This window comes from Vanessa cardui, chromosome 24, assembly GCF_905220365.1.
Source record: "Vanessa cardui chromosome 24, ilVanCard2.1, whole genome shotgun sequence".
In the NCBI taxonomy this organism is placed as follows: Eukaryota; Metazoa; Arthropoda; class Insecta; order Lepidoptera; family Nymphalidae; genus Vanessa; species Vanessa cardui.
The window spans coordinates 3,235,575-3,258,824 of NC_061146.1; the positions used below are offsets into that span (position 1 = coordinate 3,235,575).

Consider the following 23,250-nt stretch of genomic DNA (forward strand, 5'->3'; position numbering starts at 1 on the left):
CCAGACGGGCTTGCACTTTGAGTTTATTAAGAATTTGTCAATTTCTTAGACGCGTTACTTGAACCCCAATATTTCTTTTATTGTTTTTTCCTTCATCAGGATAAATGCCAATCGTGAAAAATCCACGACATCGCACCCCTCACATTCTACCGCAAATTTATATCAATCTCCTTCGTAAACTCCATCTTGCCCTGTCAAGAGTGATCGCCGGCCGCTGCCAGCGCCTCCCTGTTCTCGTACGCCCAGAACCCGTGCAGTTCCAACAGGATGGACACGGCCGTGTGTCCGTGGCCGCTCCTGATGAGGTCCTGGAGTGTAATGCGGGAAGGGTGCTCCGGTCGGATCATGTCGAAGATTTCGTCTTTAACGTCATCGAAGTTAACCGGCTCCGCGCCGTGGGCCACCATTTGTTCTTGAATCGCCTGTAAACAAGTCATATATAATTTACAGTCATTATGATTCGTAGTGAGTGTTCTTGAGATTTGTATTGAACGAAATCGCAATAAATTATGAAGAATTAGTTAAGGTATATCAACTGTTATTACAAATTCATAAGAAAAAAAAAGAGGTATCGCGGGACATTACATTGGGACGAAGTTGTTTTCAAAGTGAAAATTATGTATTACATAATATACATGATTAAATAAATATTGGTGATGTTTAAGAATAATTTAATGAAGCAATTTGTTATTAAAAGCTAAAAATAATAATTATATAATCTGCGTATAACAGAAAGATCGTCCACTTTAAGTCGCGTAAAGGACACCGTACAGAAATACTTAATCTAAGTTTATGATTAAGACAAACATAATTATGTCGCTTACTATTTGAGTCATAAATTATTTCATAACATTAAAAATAATAATAATTACACAAGATTTCAAATTTATAGTAATACTTCTAATCATAATATTATAAAACGAAGTCAAAAAATTACCTGTTCCCTGTAAAGTCGGTATACGGGCGAAAGTTTTACGTGACAACGACTTTGAGTGGTAAAATAATTTTAATGTGAATATTCATTCGTATAGTAGGAAGAAGGATGAAATAATAGTAACAATTTAAAACATTTATTTATACAAAGAATTATATTTAAAACATTAATTAAGGGACGCGTGCCTTTCACTATTATTTATTATTTATGTCTGTCTCTCTCGCTCTTAGGCGGGCTAACCATGCCCGAGTGGAAGGGACGCGTGCCTCTCACTCGCTCTCGTTGTGAGCGCATAACGTGAGCGGAGCGTAACGCAGTTTCTTGAAGTGTCCCGGCAAACCAATTTATAAGACGTTGTCACGGTGACGTAAGTGTAATAAGCCCTAAGTAATGAACGCAAGACCTTGAAGAAGTAGTTGAGCGTGAAGGCGTCGAGGAAGCCCTGCGAGTTGATGTCGAGCACGCGGAAGAGGTAGGCGAGCGCGGCCGGCTGGCGGCGGTTCTCCAGCGCCAGCACCAGGTCCAGGTACGTCTTGTAGTCCATCTCGCCGTCGTACGTCAGGCACTGCTGGAACACGCGCGCCAGGAACGCGCGCGTCAGCGTGCCCGACCCGTAGCTGGGGGGGGGGCAGATACAGGTATGGAGGTCAACTAGCCGTGTACAGGGGGGGGGCAGATATGGACGTCAACTAGCCATCCGTGTACAAACAACAACAACAGCCTGCAAATTCCCACTGCTGGGCTAAAGGAGGGGGCCTTTAGCTATTAGATCTGTCTAATATAAACGATGTTATAAGGTCTTACAAAATGACTTATGAATAAATAGGTCTTTAATAATGTTTTACTGGCTATATAGATTTTTGTGATGTGATCGTTTGTGTGTCAAACGAGTTTACTTGTAAACTAGAATGGTCTAGAATAAGTCAGTACGATAATAAAATCCTTTGACATCGTTACATTTTGTTTGCTTTTTTCTACATAAATATATCACTCTCCTTTTTGAGGAGAAGGTTTTGGAACATATTACACCACGCTGTTCCAATGCGAATATGTGGAATTCACACGTGACAGAATTTCTATGAAATTTGTCACATGCAATTTCCTCACGATGTTTTCCTTCATCGCTGAGCACGAGATGAATTATAAAGACAAATTAAGCACATGAATCAGCGGTGCTTGCCTGGGTTTGAACCCGCAATCATCGGTTAAGATGAACGCGTTCTAACCACTGGGCCATCTGTGTAGGACTTCATATATCGTGTATTTCTACAAGAAAGAGTGCACCCTCCTATAGTCGGTAGAGTCGACTCGACAGCCTGAGTTCTAGACGTCGGACTGAGCCGTTTCTAGTGTTTTCTGATAAACTAGATTGTATAGATTATGCATCTGTTTGGAAAAGAGTATCTACTGATTCACTGTTGTATTTTTAAATGTTGAAAAAGAGTAACTACTGATTTTCTTGCCGGTTTGTCTCGGTAGAATCTTCTTTCCGAACCGGTGGTAGCTTCACTTAATGTAGTTGTTAAATGACGATTCAAAAGTGCTTATAAAAGCCTACTTTGAATAAAGTATATTTTGGTTTTTACTATGTTTCTTACCGGTTATTTTCGGTATCTACTCTATCTACATTCCAAAACTGTGGTAACTTCTCAAATTACTCTCAAGAGCTTACTTGAATAAAGTATACTTTGATTTTGATTTGTTAATTAAACTTAGCTTAACATTTAGAGGTAATAATTATCAACAGTATTTCCCATACCCAGCCAGCTCGTTGATACTGAGCATGCCGTTATGATCCCTGTCCAGGTTGAGGTACTGCCCGTATACTCGGAGAGCGGACGCCGCACTGAACCAGTTCTGCTCCTGTAACTCCATTGGCAGGTCTTCTTCACGTAACTGGAAATGCCATTATCTTTATAAAGTAAAAAAATGATAATACATAATAAATACATAAATATGAGACAACATCACATACATTATTCTGATACCAATGTAAGTAGCTGAAGTACTTGTGTTATGGAAATCAGAAGTAACGAAGGTACTACAAACACCCAGACCCAAGACAACATAGAAAACTACTTACTTACATCGACTCGGCCGGGAATCGAACCCGGGACCTTAGAGTGGCGTACCCATGAAAACCGGTGTACACACCACTCGACCATGGAGGTCGTCAAATTTGACCCAAACATTTTTCGTTTTCTACTTAACAATAATATATAGGCGAAGAAAATCTGAAAGTAACTTTGTCTGTCTGTCTGTATGTTGCTTTTTCACGACCAAGCCGCTGAACCGAATTTAATGAAATTTGGTATGAAGTTAACTTGAACTCCGAAAAAGGACATAGCCTTCTTTTTATGCCTAACACATGACAACCAACACTATCAAACACGAGAGAAGAAGCGAGCGACTACTAGTAAGTAATAAGCAAAATTATTTTCTGGTAATGTATAGTCCATTCCAATGACAAAAGGAAACATTCAAAACATATCGTATTTTTCAATATTACAAGTGTTTTGTTGATAATTCCGCTATATTATATATTCCGCTATTTTATATAGTTAATCAACTACAAACAGTTCTTGATTAATATATCTTCTTTTGTAATACAACATTATTTCACTAAGCTACATGAATCCACTTTAATTTCACTTCTAAAGCAACGAAAACAATAAAGTTTTGTCGACATTCAAGACGCCATTTTTCGATGAACGAACATTTAAAATAGAGGCCACGACTAAGGATGTTCGCTAAACGTATGGAAACTGAATGAATTAGTTATATTTTTACATACTTTTGGAATATTCATCACTATATATTAATTTATTTGGAACATAATGGTTACAAACAAATTGTGGCAATAAAAATCTGAAACATGCCTCACCTCCAACAAATCATCAAGGAATGAGCAGGACAGCACATCCCTGATCCTCACCCGACCGACCCTCAGAGGATCCAGGAAGAAGAGGAACTTCCTGGCTGCTGTGCAAACGTAGAACGATGTGAATGACGAGTCGAGACCGTCCAGCGCTGCGAGGGACGGCACTAACTCTGCTATATAACTCTCTAAATCCTGTAACAACAGCAGCCTGCAAATTCCCACTGCTGGGCTAAAGGCCTCCTCTCCCTTTGAGGAGAAGGTTTGGAACATAGTCCACCACGCTGTTCCAATGCGGGTTGGTGGAATACACATGTGGCAGAATTTCTATGAAATTTGTCACATGCAGGTTTCCTCGCGATGTTTTCCTTCACCGCTGAGCACGAGATGCATTATAAAGACAAATTAAGCACATGAAATAGCGGTGCTTGCCTGGGTTTGAACCCGCAATCATCGGTTAAGATGCACGCGTTCCAACCACTGGGCCATCTCGACTCCTGATAAATGAATGATAAATAAACGTAATGAAATCCTGTAAGGGATGTTCGAATTTCACGAATGAACAATCAATCAATGGAATCAATTTTATTCAAGTAAACTTCACAATGAAGCGTTTTTTAAATCGTGGATAATTAAATATGGCACCGTTTCGGAAAGCAGCCTCTATCGAGAAGAAACGGCAACAAACTCGCATTGTTGCTCTTTTCAAATAAACAGATTGACAATGCTGTTCTTTACAATAATTTGTGATGGAACCCGGCCTAAGTCCAGGCGTATTTTTTAAAAGGTCCTTTTTCAATGAATAATAAGGCTTATTTATTAATTTCGTCTCAACGTTTTAAATTGTGTGAAAAATATTGGAGCATTCTCTCAAATATTGGTTGGGTTGCTTTCTGGTACTAGTAATATAAGTGATAGGTGTACTTTAACATTACAAGATTACTCTCAAATATAAGAACGACATTTAACTAATCCATCCAATGAGAAATTATAAACAAGAAAACACCCGTTTTTGTTCAAAACCCACAAAAATTGGTCATTTGAAAATTAATAGTAATACTCAAATTAAATTAAATTTTAACTATGTATTTTTACATGGAAATGGTTTTCAATGAAATGGTATGTTTATATCCAACTTACAATTGCACTTTACATATTTATTACCAGAAACATAAAATGTCATTTTTGTCATTATCTTTATGATGACAAAAATGACATTTTTCCAAAATATGATACATGTAGTAATGTTTTAAATATTTGTAGCGTTACTAGTTCTACTTTAGTTTATGTTCTATCTAGTATATAATAACTAGCACAAGTATATAACATATTAATATCCTTATTTCTGGAAAATTGAAGGTTTAGGTACCTGGTGCCGTTGGGCATCTAAGTAACTGAAAGGTACTCACATGTTCAGTTAGATATCCCTGTCCTGACACATCGTACAAGGACAGACCAATCCGTGTCTGTTGTAACCAAACTCGACGCATCACATAGTTGAACAGGGAAACTCCTCGAACGCGGCCAATGCCCCCTTCAGCAGCTTGCAGACGACCGAACACCTCGGCTGTGAAGTAAGGCCTGGGGAAAAGTGTCAGGGTTCATCAATGTTTTGTTTTGTTTTTATGGAATAGGTGGGCGGACAAGCATATGGGCCACCTGATGGTAAGTGGTCACCATCACCCATAGGCAATGACGCTGTAAGAAATATTAACTATTCCTTACATCGTCAATGTGCCACCAACCTTGGGAACTAAGATGTTTTGTCCCTTGTGCCTGTAGTTACACTGGCTCACTCACCCTTCAAGCCGGAACACAACAATACTGAGTACTATTATTTGGCGGTAGAATAACTGGTGAGTGGGTGGTACCTACTTAGACGGGCTTGCACAAAGCCCTACCACCAAGTAAAATATATAAGTAATAAATAGTAGTACAAGTATTGCGTTTATTTTTATATATAAAATGAAATAAAACACTAAATATTATAAAATAAAGTTCTACAACTGAGTCTGTAGGCAGTAGTAGCCACAAATATTGCTAAACAGAATTTTATACAGCTTTCTCTAATGGACGGAGTTATTCATAAGGGATGTTAAGTGTATAAGTCATTATGGTTTTATGTATAATGCAAGAAATATGTATGATGACAATTGTTAAAAATGTAACAAAAACAATTCAACCAAAAGATATGTATTGTGATATAAATGATATAGTCCCTTGATATTATCAACGAATTTAATCATTTCTATGAACCAAATTATTTCGTATGTGTCACCGTAAAAATTGTTAATACCGTCGTAATCGAATGATTGGGAACCTACTATAATACTGGAATACTGTTTATAATTTAACACATTACTTTTCGGTAGATTATAATCCCTGGAAGCAAATTTCATTTAAATAATAAAAACTCTAAACTACCCAAAATGTTATGAGCTATTGAAATTGTCTGTGTTTTATTGTATAAATCTTCACAATCTTTGTAGCGATATTTGTAATATAACGGTGACATGTGTATTAAAAAGACTATAATCTATTCAAATAAAACTATTTTGGTTAAAGTCTTAAAAAACATTTGCTGATCATGACCACATGGAATGGTGGCAAAAATGTTGTTAGCATTTGATGACACTGAATTGAGGACTGCAATTCCAATATTCAGGACAAATACCTAACTAACACAGAAGCAAATAGACAGAGTGTAAATAGTATTTACTATTATTAATGAAGTAAATATGGACCAACATGGCTCAGTGGTTAGAACATGTAAAACATAACCAATGATTGCACATACAACAACCCAGCAAGCACCACTTAATTTCCATATGCTTAATTTGGATGTATAATACCTTCATGATCAGTGGTGAAGGGAAACATCTTGAGGAATACTGCATGGGTCTAATTATAACAACCAACCTGCATTGGAGCAGTGTGGTGGAATATGCTTGTAACTTTCACCACAAAGTGAGAGGAGGCCTTAACACAGCAATAGGAAATTTACAGGCTTTATATGTTGTTGTTAATCTTAATTTTTCAAACGAATTACCTATACTTTGGTCCCGCCTCATCTCTAATTTTCTTGAACTGTAAATAATCAATAGTCAATTCGTCACTATTAGCCATACTGTAACTTCCATTAGATTTCTCAAGCAGACTCCATAAATGCTTCAATTCACTATTGTCTAATAACTCCTTGCTTTTCTTCTGCAAGAATTGAGCTCTTGTTTCTTCCCTGAGTTTTTGTGCTAAGACATCATCGGCCCGAGGAAGTTTGAAGTAGAATTTGGGTATTTTTTTGTAAGTCTCAGCGTCACCGTCAAGTTTCGGTTTGTATAGTTGTTTGAATGTCTCAAGTTCGGTCTTTTCACTTTCTTCCTTACTCGTGCACATATTTTTCTCTGTAAATAATTACAGTAACAATTAATACTAAAGTAACAGTTAACTAATAACCAGCAATTACTGTTATTGGTGATAACAGTGATTGCTGGTTATTAGTTAAGACTGAGCCAAGATGGCCCAGTGGTTAGAACATGTGCATCTTAACCGATGATTTTGGGTTCAAACCCAGGCAAGCACCACTATATATATGTGCTTAATTTGTGTTTATAATTTATCTCCGTACTCGGCGGTGAAGGAAAACATTGTGAGGAAACCTGCATGTGTCTAATTTCAACAGCATGGTGGAATATGTTCCAAGCCCTCTCCTTAATGGGAGAGGAGGCCATTCGCCCAGTAGTGGGAAATTTACAGGCTGTTATTTTTACTTTTACTGTTATTGGTGAGAAAACTTAGCACAATAACTGTCAGCAAATAAATACTTGAAAAAGCACGAGTTCAGGACACCTTTCAATATTGTGAAATAAAATACTCTTAATAGGAATTAAGGAAAAGAATTACAATATGGAATGGCTTTTCATTTACTTTTGGTAAAATTGAGATGATGTCAAACTTTTAAATTAAGGATTTCGTTTTTATTATTATATTAAAATAACAGAATAATTATATTGTTATAAAATGCCACCACATATTCTACTACCAAGCTGTATTGAAGGTTGAATAAGCCAAAATCTGAATGTATGATAACAAGATACATTAAGTTCCCAAACATATTGGCAATGGCTCTTACATTGGTAAACACTGTTTAATATATTTTATAAAACTAATGTTATAGGCAGTTGAGGCCACTAAACGTGTGACCTATGGTCAGTCTTCGAAGTTATTATAAATTAAAAAACGACAAATATATTTTTTTAAGTAACAATGAACCTACCATCTAATTTTTTTATGTATTTCCTTAAACGATTTTTTAACATTTCGTTCACCTTCTTCTGTTCTTCGTTTATAACGAGATTCGTTTCAAGCAATTCGCTAGTGATTGTTTCAACACTTTTGTTTTCTTTATTGGTCGACATTTTTATGAAAATATAAAGAATTTACTAATAAATTAAATTAATGTATTTGATGAAGTTGAGGTATTGTTCAGCTAACTTCAAGATTATATTAGTAATCAATATAATACATAATTTAATAAATTTTCATATATTGCTAAGTTTTTAATTTATATTAGTATTTAGACTATTTAGTAAATTGTTTACTATTTAACGAATGACATTGACATGTACAAATGCATGGTTGTTTGTTTTTGTTCAAATCAAATCGAATCCTTAGACAATCAAAAATGTGATAAAAGAAATTATGTCAAAATTATTGATCACACTAATTCTTTTTTAATATATCACTATACAATAAAGTATTACAAAATATTTTAAATTGAAAACAATATTTTACCGTGGAACGAGGCCCAGTGGAGTAAGTTTACTATTCGCCGATAGATGTCTCTCAAATTAGAATTGTTTATTAATTTATTTAAAAATTACAGAATAAATGAAGTTAAGATTTTTAATACTTAATAATTTAATAAATAATACAATAAAAATAGAATAAGTTTTTATTGTCATCGTGCTTAGAAATGCAACATTATCATGCAACGTACTGGACAAAATATTATCGTTTAGAAATAAAATTCGTCTAACAAAATTTATAATAATTGTATTTTTTGGTTCAGTTTCCTTTCACAGAAAAATAACTTATAAACTAAATAATATAATATTTCAATGTGCTGGAAATTGACGTTGTAAATATGTAGAATATTGTACACATATTGGTCCATTTGATATCATATACGTCGGAGTTATGTTATAACAAAAATAAAATTTGGACCTAATGAAAGCGTTTGTCGTATAAATTGTGATTATTGTTGAACGCTTCGTACCCTCAGTACACGTATAATACATTTTCCCATTATATAAAACTAGTAGTCCCGCAGCTTCGCTCGTGTTTTAGCGTGTTGACTGTCTTGTTTTAGGCAAAAAGTAGCCTATGCCCTTTCTTGTAGTTTAAGTTTGCTTCATACCAAATTTCATCAAAAACGGTTCAGCGGTTTGGTCGTTAAAGAGCGGCAGACCTACAGACAGTTTTACACACATTTATAATATTAATATTGATAAAATAGATTGTATAGTTTATTGTGTAAATAAAAAAAAATAGTTATTAAATAAAACAAATATATCTTAATACTTTAGAAAAATAAAATAGATCAACAAACTTATGACTTTTCAATACAACGTAAGACTAGTTTTATAATCAAAAACACATTCTATCGCTTTTGCTTTATTACATTAGGTGATGTTATTCATTAAAGCTTACCCGTTAAAATATTCAAGTTTTAAGAAAATTTGTTATATTTGTTTGTGAAAAAAAAAATAGGTTGTATTGTCAATCGCTTTCCTAAGTCTGATCATAAACTTTGTATGTAAAAAAAAAATAGCGCAGTAGTTTTGTATTATGTTAAATAAGGATATCATTTAAATTTCTATCATACAAATTAATATTCGTAAAAAAAGGTTTATTTCAAAATAAAAATCTAATAAGTAAATATTAGCATATTATTCAAACAGCCATTTGCTATAACTTATCGAAAGCCACAAAACGTAACGTACCTGCAATTTAATCATCAATATTATAAAGCTGTATGCGGCTGAACTTTCGTCGACACTTACAAGGAAGTACAGATAATAAAATAATATTGTACAGTTACATTATCTGCATGATATGTAGACGAACATTTATAGTTCCAAGTATAACATCTATAAACTTGTTGTTTTAATATATTATGTAACAATACATATATCTATACTCGAAAATTATAAGTATTTTTTAAAAGATTAAAAGTCAAAACTGTATTCATGATGTTTTGTATTTTTTAACTTTTAGATTTATACGTAAAGTGGCCATATTTGAATTGAATTAAAACCTTTTTTAAAAGCACTGAAAAACAATACGTTAATTACCGATATAATTTATTGGTTTTAAATTTTTTTTAAATGAATTACATAGAAAATAAACTAAGAATCATTCGGCTCTTTGACAACGGGAAAAATAGAGTAATCAATTACATGTTATAATCAGGATATATTCTTAGTTTAAAAATGGTTATTTACTAACGAAAGTTGAAAATAATAGTTAATTTATTCAAAAATCCATAAATAAAAATGCATTTTTTTAAATGTTTGTCACGTGACACGAAACGCTCCTGATTGGCCGGGCTATAGGTACCACAAATTAAAATACAGGCAAGTGACGTCACCGACCCACATTGCAGCGCCATATTGTCCAAGTAGCGTTTTTGCGCGCTATTTTTGAAGATGGATATTTAATATGATATTTTTTGGCAAATATGTATACTAGAAATAAAAATACAACTTTTACTGGGTTAACATCTATATAATAATAAAAAATAGATTTTAAAAACCAATCAAATAGCATATTAACTCATAAACACCACATGATTTTTGACTTTATTCATGTTTAAGAAAACGATATAAGTAAGTTTTAAGTTTCATAGTCAATAAATAAAGCTATTATTTTTTGGTAGTAAATATTATTCTTCATATTTCATTCTTACAATAAAAAAATGTTATGTAAATAATAATTTGCAAATAAACTTTCTGGCCATTTGATGTAAGATTTTAGTAATCCTGTTTACCAGTTACTAGTTATTCACGTAGTTGTATTACATATTTGTACATTTTTTTTATCTGTATTCTAAATTCAAGCGTTGTCTCTTCTAGACAAACATGCTCTTACATTTTTAAACTATAATCTGTATGCGGTATTTGAAGACTTTCATTGTAATTTGTTTATTATATTTTCCATGTTCTCTAGTTAGTTAAGTGAAATTTGAATGTTAAATACATTCAAATTGTCAAATGTCATTTTCTTTATTTATATCAAGGTAACGATTATGCGTCTATAACAGGAACCAGAATATAGATTGAATGAATTGAAAGTTTCCTACAGTCATAACGCACGCATAACTCTTAGCACGTAACTAATTTCTTATTTAATTACTTTTTTTTACATCGATTACTGAATTATTCGATATCCATCCGTTTTGCGTTACGTTAATAACGTAATAAATATGATTATGTAAGAGTTATTTGGCTTGTGTAATTTAACGTAATTACACTAGGTTAGAATTTGATATTCACTTATGTATAAATCGTATTACAAACACGGCGAAGATTTTATTTGCTACTACTTTACCGCGTCTTCGCTTGCCGTCTATACCCTTACTTAACCTTTAAGTACCGACGTGCGGTCTCACAGGCCCCGACAGGTATACGAATTGCTAGTTTACCCCTTTCCCTCCACAATATCGAATCCAGCTTTTCAGTAGCTGCATGGTTGCGCCGTGGCGCCATGGCGCCTTCATTGATATTGGAACAGGGAATGTTGTTGTAGCGGGCATATTTGGTGAGTAATCACCTTTTGAAATTCCGACGCGGCCTCACAGGCCTCACGTCGGTACTAACGTAAGTTTTTCTTTTAATTTAGATTCTAAATTATTATTTAGAATCAAAGCTGGATGTTATTTTTAAAGATATTATGAACTATAGATACACCAGGGACTTCCATTAACGAAATCGTCGAACGGATGTCTATTAATGAAATAGTTTTGCAACAAATTAAATAAAAAAATACCCCCCAGGGTTTTTGCCTACTAACATAGGAATAAACTTTATATGGTTTTTATAAAGCATTCAACGATCTGGTCTCATCTTCCGAAGAAGGGAAAAGCAGTAATTTTAACTTAATTACTGCTTCATAACGACAAAACAAACAGTAAAGCCAGAAATTATAAGTTTTTATAATTCTATGAAAGGTGGGATAGATAAATAATTTGATACAGTATACACATGCAGTCGCCGGCCAAGACTGTGGCCTATGTCAATTTTTACCGCATTTTAGATATTAGTTGCGTCAATTCTTATCTTTTAATTTTAAATAATATTAATATGGGAAAACATTGTGATAGAGATACATTTGTAAAAAAAAGTCAACAGTTAGTATTAGAACATATAAAGCAAAGATTTTGTAGCCTAAGGTTGCACGTGAATGTAGAATGAGTTTGGCAAGAGTGCTTGAAGCTGTGGAAGTCAAGAATTGTGTCTCGTCAGCTTCATATTTTCTTTCACACCAACCTAAATTCAAAAGAAAATCAATCTATGCATACTATTCGTGTAATAAATACGTTTGTTTGTAGTGCGCTAAACAAGTGTGACCTGGCAGGGCTTAAAATTTAAGGAGTAGTTGGACTGTGGATGTTTTTTTATTCAGAAGGTTTATGTCAACATATTATTTTTTATCTAATAGTTATACTAGTCATAAGTTAGAAATGCTATTTTTTGCTATTCTGAAAGGAGTATTTTTTGTGTTTTGATTTTTTATATCGAATGGTCTAAATTTTTCCAGAAATTGAAGCCAAATAATATTATTGTGTTATAATTACATGTTTCATAGTCAGAATTTATTTCTATGCTTATTTTTTCGTAAAACCCTTTAGTTTTCAACATAATCTAAGGAAAAATATACAACTCATTCTTTTGTTACAAAAAACTGATATTATATACGCGGCCTCTCAGGCCTCACGTCGGTACTAACGTTACAAAAAATGCACGTCGGTACTTAAAGGTTAAAAAGTGTTTACCCTTCCTTAAAGGTCAAGCTTGCTTTCTATCAAATTTCACCTAATTCGATTATGTGGTTTGACTTGTGTACATTTTCGATTTCACAATTTTTTTCTATAAAAAAAAATGGGAATTGTTTTTTTTTAATTTATTCGCAGATTGCCAAAGCGTGTTATAATGTTTTTTGTATACCTAAGGTAGTGGTAGACAAGGCATATTAAAGTGAGTGCGTAAATAGCGATGCACTCTTACTCACTCTCATATTCTAATGGAAAACAAATCCAACACGAGTGGGAAGTTTTCAAATGCAGGATTATTGCAAGTGCCTCGGCAGTCTCGAGGCTCAGTAGTACATTTCTAAAGTTCTACTTCAGGCTTGTACTGAATTTTGTTATGCCAAAAAATAATACAAAATTTAAATTTCGAAATGTTTTACTATTCCAAGCCAATTCAAAAATGTTTTGGGAGTAAAACAGGAAAGTAAGAGCGGCATAAGTGATCAATGATTCTCTCTGTCTCTTTCATCTCTGTGTGTTGTTCTGTTTTTGTTTCTTGTAATTATAACAGTCCCTGTAATCACCTGCGGCTTCGCTCGCGTTTAAATTATTGATTGTCATATGTCAGGACAAAAAGTAGACCCTTGGAGTTCAAGTTCCCTTCACAACAAATTTCATCAAATTCGGTTCAGTGGTTTGGTCGTGAAAAAGCGTCAGACAGACAGACATAGTAACTTTAACATTTATAATATTAAAATATATTTGTGAATTTTCTACAACAATAAGGTAGTTTTTGTTATATCGAGCTCCATCGACTAAAAAAAAACATGGTAAATATTCCGTATTAAAAAACTGCAATAACAATAAAGTAGTATTTACATTGGTAATATTGCGCATCGCTCGGTAATCAATAACCAATCAACAATTACATCCATTATATTATAATTTATTTACTTGGATAGAAATCAGCACAAGGACCTCCTAATTTTTTCAAGTAAGTTTATAACGAAAATTAATGTAGTCAACATTTCAGAAATAAAAAATACATCTTAATTTTCTTACTCATTCACTATTACCTAAATTTACTCATTTTTAATTTCTTTGTGAGGTAAAGTAATATAACTGATGGCTGAGATGGCCCAGTGGTTAGAACACGTGCATCTTAACCGATGATTGCGGGTTCAAACCCAGGCAAACACCACTTTATATATATGTGCTTAATTTGTGTTTATAATTAATCTCGTGCTCGACGGTGAGGGAAAACATCGCGAGGAAACCTGCATGTGTCTAATTTCATCGAACTTCGGCCACATGTGCATTCCACCAACCCGCATTGGTACAGCGTGGTGGAATATGTTCCAAACCGAATGGAATGTTTAATGGAAGAGGAGACCTTATCCCAGCAGTGGGAAATTTACAGGCTGTTACTTTACTTTTACTTTACTTAACTGATGGGTAAGGGTGTCTCGCCTCGCGGAAAAGATTGAGAGTTTATTCCACCACGTTCCTTCAATTTAGTTGCTACAGATCTGGTATAGAGTTTTCCTGACATTATTTACCTTCGCCACGAACAAGAAATTAATAGGCTATTGGACAATGCGAAAAATAAATTGTGAATTTTTGTAATGAGTGTATATAATGAGTTTAAAAATGGTTATTTACTAACGAAATTTGAAAATAATACTTAATTTATTCAAAAATCAATAAATAAAGATGCATTTTTTCAAACATTTGTCACATGACGCAAAACGCTCCTGATTGGCCGGGCTTATGATAAAGTCATTTTCTTGTAAACCTTGCTTTTCTACTATATGTAGCACAGATTAAAATACAGCAAAGCGACGTCAACAACCCCATTACAGCGCCATATTGTCCAAGTAGCGTTTTCGCGCGTTATTTGAATATGGAATTTTCAATACGATATTTTTCGGCAAATATGTACTAGAAATAAAAAAATCTACTTTTACTGGGTTCCTTAACCTCTACTAAATAATATAAAATGGATTTTAAAAACTATTACAATGGGCGTCTTCGACACGGATCGGAGAGGCTATGAGTGTCTAAGCTAACCTTTAGGTCGTCTCTGATCTTATACTTACTTATTGCGTCATAATTCGGTCAGTTTGGAAAACAAATGAACTCAAGCTGAAAAAAAAAAAATCAAAACAGTTGTCAGTTGTTTGTTTGGTGTATGTTTACAATTGCAAAGACTTAATAGAAGTTATACTATCATGAATGTAAGTGTTACTATAGGGGGCACCCATTAAATAACAGCGTTATAACGGTAAGGGTGACTATGATTGCTTATATTGTGGAACATAGGGGTCGATTAAAAAGAAAGAAAATGCACAGGAAAAAAAACACTTTTATTTATATATATTTAATGTAATTGCGAAAAATGACCTTTTTTTTAAAAGAAATATATAATATATTTCTTTTAAAAAAAACTTACTAGTTTCTGTACTATGTACCGGATTGCATTCGACGGTGTCAATAAAATTTTATGTTTTTTGTTTTGTTCCTTGGGAAGTTACACTAATTAATTACCTTTATTTGAAACCTACAACTATTATTACTAAAGAAACTATTTTTATTCTTGAAAATACTAGGAGCTTTTTTACTTGGTGGTAGGTACTGGCTAGGTACCACTCACTCATCAGATATTCCACCGCTAAACAACAGTACGCAGTATTGTTGTGTTCCGGTTTGAAAGGTTAGTGAGCCAGTGTAACTACAGACACAAGGGACATGGCATGTTAGTTCCCAAGATTGTCGGCGCATTGACGATGTAAGGAATAGTTAATATTTCTTACAGCGTCATTGTCTATGGGTGATGGTGATCACTTACTATCGGGTGGCCTAAATGCTCGTCCGACAACCTATCCCATAAAAAGAGTAGTTCTCAATACTAATAATAATATAACAAGTACTTATTCGGTCAAGACTGAGTACGAGTACGAGTAGAACTCACTTTCTTTGGCTAGTTCGATAAAAAAAAAAAAAGATTTGCATAACTACGAGTACTATAGAGCAATGCACGCTGTTTCTGTGGAGCATTAGTGATCTCGTTGATATTAAGTATTTTCTTCAATCAAAATAGTTAGATTTATTCAAATTATTGTCATCTTTATACTTGTACTTTTTTTACCTCGCGCTAGCTGAGTCAGTGAAAATAAGACTAAAATCTAGATCTCTCTTCAAGACAATTTATATTAAAATTGTTTTCTGTATAATCTTTAGATTGTAGATGATACAAAATATTTTAGAATAAAATAAACTAAAGTATTGCATGTGACCTTATTTACATAACTTAGCAAATAATTCATAAAAAGTCACGTATATTTTCATTGTATTGTCTATTTAATAGATGGTGTTATGTAATAATAATTAATCATATTTGATGTTTTCACTATTCCGGAGTCACATTGGTAAATCGTTAAGTTAGGATATTTTAACCATATTTCAAACCGAGGGTAGTAAAATACAATTAAAATTAAAAGTATCCATCAATCTTACCACAAACAAAATATTTCCAAGGAGGCCGTAAGTCTTCCAAATACCAATGTGGAATAGGCCCTCGGCAATCAAATGATGATTGTGATAAAGAGTGATTTGTAAATAAATATATACGAATTATTTGTATTTTGTCATGTCCGCAGATAAAAAAAGCCTTAGATAATTAATTGACTGTACATAAATTAAATATTCACACCGTCAACAAATAAATCAATCGCGGCTGAAATGACCGTGACAACGTCTACAGTCAAAAATTTTCATTACATAATTTTTGTATGATAAAACTGATATATTCTTATGACAAAAGGCGAAGTCGAAACAACTAACAAGCGTAAACCGGACCATCCGTTGGGTGCGCGAGCGCAGGCCGTAGACCGCCCGGGCAAGTTTGCCGCGAGTGCCGAGTGCCGACTCCGAGCGAGCGCTGTCTCAGTTATGCGCGAGACGTCAGCGGGTGTGGATGTGCGTCCCTATTAATGTGTCAAAATTAATTCGATACCGATGTTAAGTGATCTAACATTATTGGCATGATAAAAAAGTTTAATTCAAGAAGCTCAGTGCTTACAATGGACGGATAATTTGGTGGTGCACGGCAGTTTATATTGGTGAGTGTATAAGCGACCGAGTTGAAAAGGGTTCTATTGCAGCACAACCTTTTGCCTCTTAACTTCTTTCTGAAATGTTTAGCTTCAACTTTTGCAAGGCGATTCGCATTCTACGTGTTACGGTGAATTTAATAACAAAATAAATCGTGTAATGTGTTTTTTTAACGTTATTAATATAGGCCAGATATTTGCAAGTGTCGTGTCTATTGCGTTAAGTTTTATTATGGCTAGTCGAATCTCTCCGACCTTGCGGGCTTCTGAGTTCTGATGGAATGTTAGGCGGTCAAAGAAAATGTGAACGTCGATTTAGGCGCTGCTGTTTAGATCCGGTAATATGTATTATAATATACTACTGCATGTAACATAGACCCTTATTACGAATACAACAAATATGTAAATATAAATAGGAACGGTGTAATGTAGAGTTATTCGTAATTCGTTTTGATAAATCTCAATTATAAAATGTGATTAGTCTTGAATATTTATAAAAAGAACACAAATTATAAGTACTTGCTATATTTATTTACATGAAATCTCTGATAATTTACTTCTATACTATATTCATAATTTAGTGAATAGTTTTATTTAAATTTTAATATAACTACGAACGTAGTTCTAATGAAGAATAGTGGATCACGATTTCTGAACGTGTTGTCATAGTACTAAATTATATGTTTTAAATTCTACTAAGGAATTTATGTTGTGTGATCTAGTTAGGGATATTATGAAATAACCTAATATGTTTTATAAATCATTAATCAACTCATGATTACATAATTAATACCTATGTTATAGACAAATTTAACTTTGAAATTAAAACTATTTCAAAATAAGAAACAGCTGTGAACTAAAAATAAAAAATATATCTATGAAACTACTCGATCGATTTTAATGAAACTTACGCTGACTGTTAGTTATTTCGAAGTGTACCTAACTTAAAATAAAAATGCTCATTTCAATACGACCTTTAGTTTTCGAGAAATTCGTTAATAAACACACAAACACAATTACGAAATTAAGCACACGTGCTTGGAAGCCTAAATGGATCATCATATTCAAATATCATTCAATTTTCAATTCTAACAATGTAACATACATATATGTCGAACTGACAACCTCCTTCTTTTAGAAGTCGGTTTAAAACTACCGATTAACTTTGGTAGTTTTAATTTTTTTAACTCAAACTTTATTTTATTGGATCGTAACAATAATTGCAAGCTCTGTAGAATTATATACGGTTGGAATTTATTATAACATGAACTAGCAGATATGATTCATGTAATTCTATTTTTTGTACGTAAAACGAAATTTTAGTCTGAAAATCTAACCTAAAATATAATTCATCTAAAAATGCAACATCTATTGCTGGTTGCTTAAATAGTTTTTTAATCTGTTGACATAAAAAAGAATAAACATTATAGTACTAAATAAGCACTTTAGTTAGAAAATCTAACCTAAAACATAGATAAAATATAATTCATCTAAAAATGCAACATCTATTGCTGGTTGCTAAAATAGTTTTTTTAATCTGTTGACATAAAAAAAGAACAACAAACATTCCTAAATAATGTATTGTATAATTTATTTTATATCGTATTGCATTCCGCGAAGTAAAAATATGTTATTATTATAAAATTTCAGGAGGACTAACTAGTTGAATAATAGACAATTGACTTCACTGTATCAGTTTAAGCTTAATCAATTCAAATCCGTACTTGTCCGACTAAAATTCTAGAAATGCGTTTCATAATGCTATTATTCAGTTGAACTGGTTTAGGCAGACTATGAAATTTGGCGGGCCAGGTGTTGCGTGTTCGTAATAGTCTTATGTGTATTTATGTTTGTACATTGATACTTTTTGGTGTTTGATTTTTTTTCTAATCTGTTATTATTGTAATGGAATTGGGAATTGTAATAGAATATCTTAACTTGAAGGTCAGTTCTTTTTTTGAATATTTTAGTTGTAATTTTTTGTTTTAAAGCAAAACGTACTTTTTAAACGTAAATCATGAAGTTTAAGTAAGTTTCTCGTATAAGTGTCGAATCTGATATTATGATGAATGTTTTGAAAGAAAGATAAGCGAATTTTGATTTAATATATCTCAATATGTACACAAGTAAACACTATACACTTATAATATGTGCAGTGTGCATATGAAGTAGGTATGTTGAAATAAATCTATTTCATCCAAAATATTCAGTAACTAAATTATCTGTAATTTTATCTAGATAGATTGTAAATAATGATTTTCGTTGATGTAATCAAAATATTTTTAATTTTTCTTATAAATATATTTAGATGTTTTTTTAAATATGTATGTATAAAAAATTACACTAAGGCCAGTATCGTGATGTAATGTTATTTTTCCGAATATAATATTTTGACGCTAAAACCAATAGATTAATATTTTATTATCAGTGAAAATAAAGTGACAAATACACGCAAAATATTGCCACTGTGCTTTTTGCCTCTTCTAAATATTATCCGGAAAACAATGGGGTTTAAATACTTTAACGATTTTAATCGAAATGCATTTCAAAACTGACAGCAGGAGTTTAAGGGAATGGAGATCGTCGTATCTGGTCCCTAATTATAATAATATCAGTCGTAATAAAAGGAAATAACACCATTTTCAAGAAAACGTAAGATGAAACAACTTGAAATATAACGAAAATCAATACTGAGTGAATACGTTAGCATACCTCAATCTGTATGAGTACGACATGAACACAAGATATAGACTGTCAAGTATAAGTTGGCGTTCCTGTGGCAGCACCTGCTACACCTTTGTTTTACCACTCTTTTGTTCATTTTACCAATATCTCCCTAGAAAATAATTCTCTACGTCTCATTTTTAATAGATTTTGGGTAAGTTTTCTTAATAAGGGTAAATAAAACAAATAAGATATAAATGAACAAAAAAAATAAGTACATGTTTTTGCCACACGCCAACTTACACGTGACGCGATATACAAAGTCGTGTGACATATGTCAAAGTATGAATGTGTCAATATCATGAAGGTTATTAATGGTTTTCTTTCGTGTTCGGTCATTATTCAACCGCTACTGCTGGCAGATTATAAATTTAACGGTTTGGTATAGACAAAAAAATATTTAGAACGTATTTTAGTTCACCAACATTGTTATTTGTTAGTCAAGACAAGTTTAATCTTGCAATATATATGTAAGGTGAAGAGTAAAATAGACTTTCCGATGGTATTGGTGACCATCTCCAAAATTGGGGTTTCATTACCTACTGTCTATACACTGTAACAGTAAGAGGATCCACTTCTACAGCGTCTATAGACCAAATTCCACAGTCATACCAAGATCTTAGATGTTATGCCTCTTAATCTTATATGCTGCCTCAGTCAAGCTTAAAACCGGAACAATTTACACAAAGTACTGATATTTAGATAGATAACTGATGATGAGAAGTTCACCCTAAATGAAAGCCTATAAAATATCCCAAAAATGTATCACCATTATCGGCTACTCACCAATGTTATCTACCAAAGATAATATTGGTTCCAAATTGTTGAATCAATTGTCAAATCGTTTAAAGATATTTCTATTCATTAGGCTAGTTAGCCTTTCGTTTTCCAATACAAACATTTTTTATCAGTGATTAATCAATTAAACCGGTCCTGAGTTTTGTCGCAGGTGCGTCTTTACAATGGAAATGTTTGAATAACGATACAGTTTATTGTTACGTTTTCTACAGATAAAATAAGAATCTCAATTTATGTATTTATATTATCCAAAATATACTTTAATGAAATGCTCTCTAAACAAATGAATAAAGATAAATCTCCGTCTCATATTGGATCAATTTGTTAGATTCGTCCGATAAATAACCTTAAAACCGAATTATTAAAATCAGATTTAATAATAACTAAAACACAGCAAATTAATCATGTGACTATTATTAATGCTTAACATCATTGACCTAGCTATATACATATGTTTAGCATTAATTTCTTGAAAGAAAGCTTAAACATTCTTGTATCTAAAAAACTATTAGATAAATGTTAAAGAATAAATAAGAATATACTTTTTATTACAACACTGCAAGCTCCCTTGTGGTGTAGATGTCCTTGGGCGGTGGTAGTCACTTTCCATCAGGTGAGCCTCCTGCTCACTTACCACCAATCACAATAAAAAAAAGTTATATACCGAAGATCTTCTCAAGCGTTACTCCACTATAAATGTGTGCTTGTGTTTATAATTAATCTCGTGCTCGGCGGTGAAGTAAAACCTGCATGTGTCTAATTTTGCCACATGTGCATTCCACCAACAGATGAACATCGTGGTGGAATATGTTCCAAAACCTTCTCCTCAGTGGGAGAGGAGGCCTTAGCCCAGCAGTGGGAAATTTACAGGCTGTTACTGTACTGTAACTGGCTCAAGCGTTTTCCTTCAGATTGATTTGAACTGCTTGTATACAAGAGGTAGCTCAGCGTACTAAAATTGTTATTAAAATATAAGTCCAACTATGAACTATGCAATAATTACGTAGATCATCTGTGACGGACGAAGTCACGGCTGTGATTCACGCTTTGATTCAATAATGGGTTGTTTTGCATGGCATTTAATTGTCTGGAACGAAATAGATATTGATATTATCCTTGAAGTTTTTGTATATATTGAAAATGTCTTGAGACTACATCATTATTAATATGAAATATTCGATAGTTTGATCTTTTGTCAATCTTTATCGGAGAAACAAGGTAACCATCTATTCTATTTTTGTAAGATGTAAATGATGTGAAGAAAATAATATGATAAAAGCATTGTTATTTAATGTTTCCTCAGACTAAACGATAAGTTAAAAAGCATATAATATAAAGAGTTAAAGTCACTAGGCAGTTCACCGTGAAGCTATTCAAACTTTTTGCTATGATTTTTTGAGCCAATTTATAACCCCTCTCAAACATTTGATCCAACGCTTGGTAGCGAATCGGTTACATAACCTCTAAATATCTCATTCGTAGTGTCGTTCAATGTCTGAAAAGATATATTACCATTAGGTCGCACGTTAAATTGTTTTTCTTTTATTAAATAATATAATTAAGTAACGCTTGTTTGTTTAAATTGAATTAGAAAATTTAAATTTTGCAAAGTTTAATAGCGTGGATAAATAATGAAATAGAATTAAAACTATTAGAATGGCAGTCGTTTTCACACGGTTTTATATAACAGCGACAAAAGCGAATTTCATCATTATTACACTCTTAACTATATTACACCTGCAACTTTGTATACCGTCGTCTAATGCCAGTATTTGTACGTATTTACCTGATATGAGATGGCCGAAGATGATCCCCTTTGAAAGGCGAACTGTGTAGGTAAACCTGATAAGTTACGACCAATATCATATCAATTTGTGTTTGTAATTCATCTCGTGCTCATAGGTAAAGAAAAACCTGGGTGAAATTTGAATGTACGGGATGAAATTCTGTCATATGTGTTTTCCAATCAGCATCAGAGCAGCATGGTGGAATGAGCTTAAAAAAGGAGATTTTCGCACAATTTATGGCATATTATCATTTGTAATTGTCAGTTGTATGTCTGTAAGGTTCTTATATTGCTTGGAAGTTCATTATATCTTGACCCCATATTGCCTGCACATATCTGTAAACTACTGAGTTTCTAGCCGGTTCTTCTCGGTAGAATGTACCTTCCGAACCGGTGGTAGCTTCACTTAATATAAAAAAAAGTTGTTAAATGGCGATACAAAAGTACTTGTAAAAACCTTCTTGAAAAAAAGTTTGATTTTGATTTGATAATCTTGTGTCTACTTTGTCTTTACTTTCATAACTTTCATAAGAATTTCATGTTCATAACAGTTTTTTTTTTGTAATTTCATAATGAACTTCATACATATATTATTAAAACGATACACCAATGTCATATCGTCAATTCGATGTGAGATGTTGTTTATTTGGATTGTGTCTTGTGACTAGAGGTGTGTTCGGTTATTACTCTTTACTGAATTTAACTTTTCACGGTTGTATGCACAAGCTATTCCGTGACGCCCTTCGAAAGGACAGAGGGTACAGTTTTTTTTTTAGTGGGTATTCCGGTATACGGCTACCCATGACTCTCATATTGTTGTGGAGGAAAGGTGTTAATGCGTTATCCATCGAACATAAATAGCGAGTCTGTGAATAAATGACTTATAATCATTACATAGTATAAAACAAAGTCGCTTACCGCTGTCTGTCCCTATGTATGCTTAGATCTTGAAAATGACGTATCGGATTTTGATTTGGCTTTTTTTAATAT

General features: G+C 33.0%; 2 protein-coding genes across 2 annotated transcripts in view; one reads left to right on the plus strand and one right to left on the minus strand.

The window, feature by feature from the left end:
• Positions 1-72: 72 nt before the first annotated feature.
• Positions 73-8,378, minus strand: LOC124540310 (serine/threonine-protein phosphatase 2A regulatory subunit B'' subunit gamma-like). Its single transcript, XM_047117792.1, has 7 exons — positions 8,086-8,378; positions 6,862-7,213; positions 5,222-5,393; positions 3,819-4,007; positions 2,694-2,830; positions 1,338-1,551; positions 73-422 (listed from the first exon to the last, which is right to left on the minus strand). The coding sequence occupies exons 1-7, from the start codon at positions 8,225-8,227 to the stop codon at positions 195-197; spliced, it is 1,434 nt and encodes a 477-aa protein (XP_046973748.1). The 5' UTR covers positions 8,228-8,378; the 3' UTR covers positions 73-194.
• An 8,388-nt stretch (positions 8,379-16,766) lies between these two features.
• Positions 16,767-23,250, plus strand: part of LOC124540007 — a 141,986-nt gene continuing 135,502 nt past the window's right edge. The window contains exon 1 of the mRNA XM_047117404.1: positions 16,767-16,961. The gene's annotated coding sequence lies outside the window, so the exon portion shown is untranslated. The remainder of the gene's footprint in view (positions 16,962-23,250) is intronic.

Bases quoted from the DNA above. Each gene is read 5' to 3' on its own strand.
- LOC124540310 (XM_047117792.1), bottom strand. From the start codon at position 8,227: ATGTCGACCAATAAAGAAAACAAAAGTGTTGAAACAATCACTAGCGAA. The intron at 4,008-5,221 runs GTGAGTACCTTT...CTGTTGTTACAG, and splicing joins AGGGATATCTAACTGAACAT to GATTTAGAGAGTTATATAGC. The intron at 1,552-2,693 runs GTATGGGAAATA...CCCCCCCCCCAG, and splicing joins AGTATCAACGAGCTGGCTGG to CTACGGGTCGGGCACGCTGA.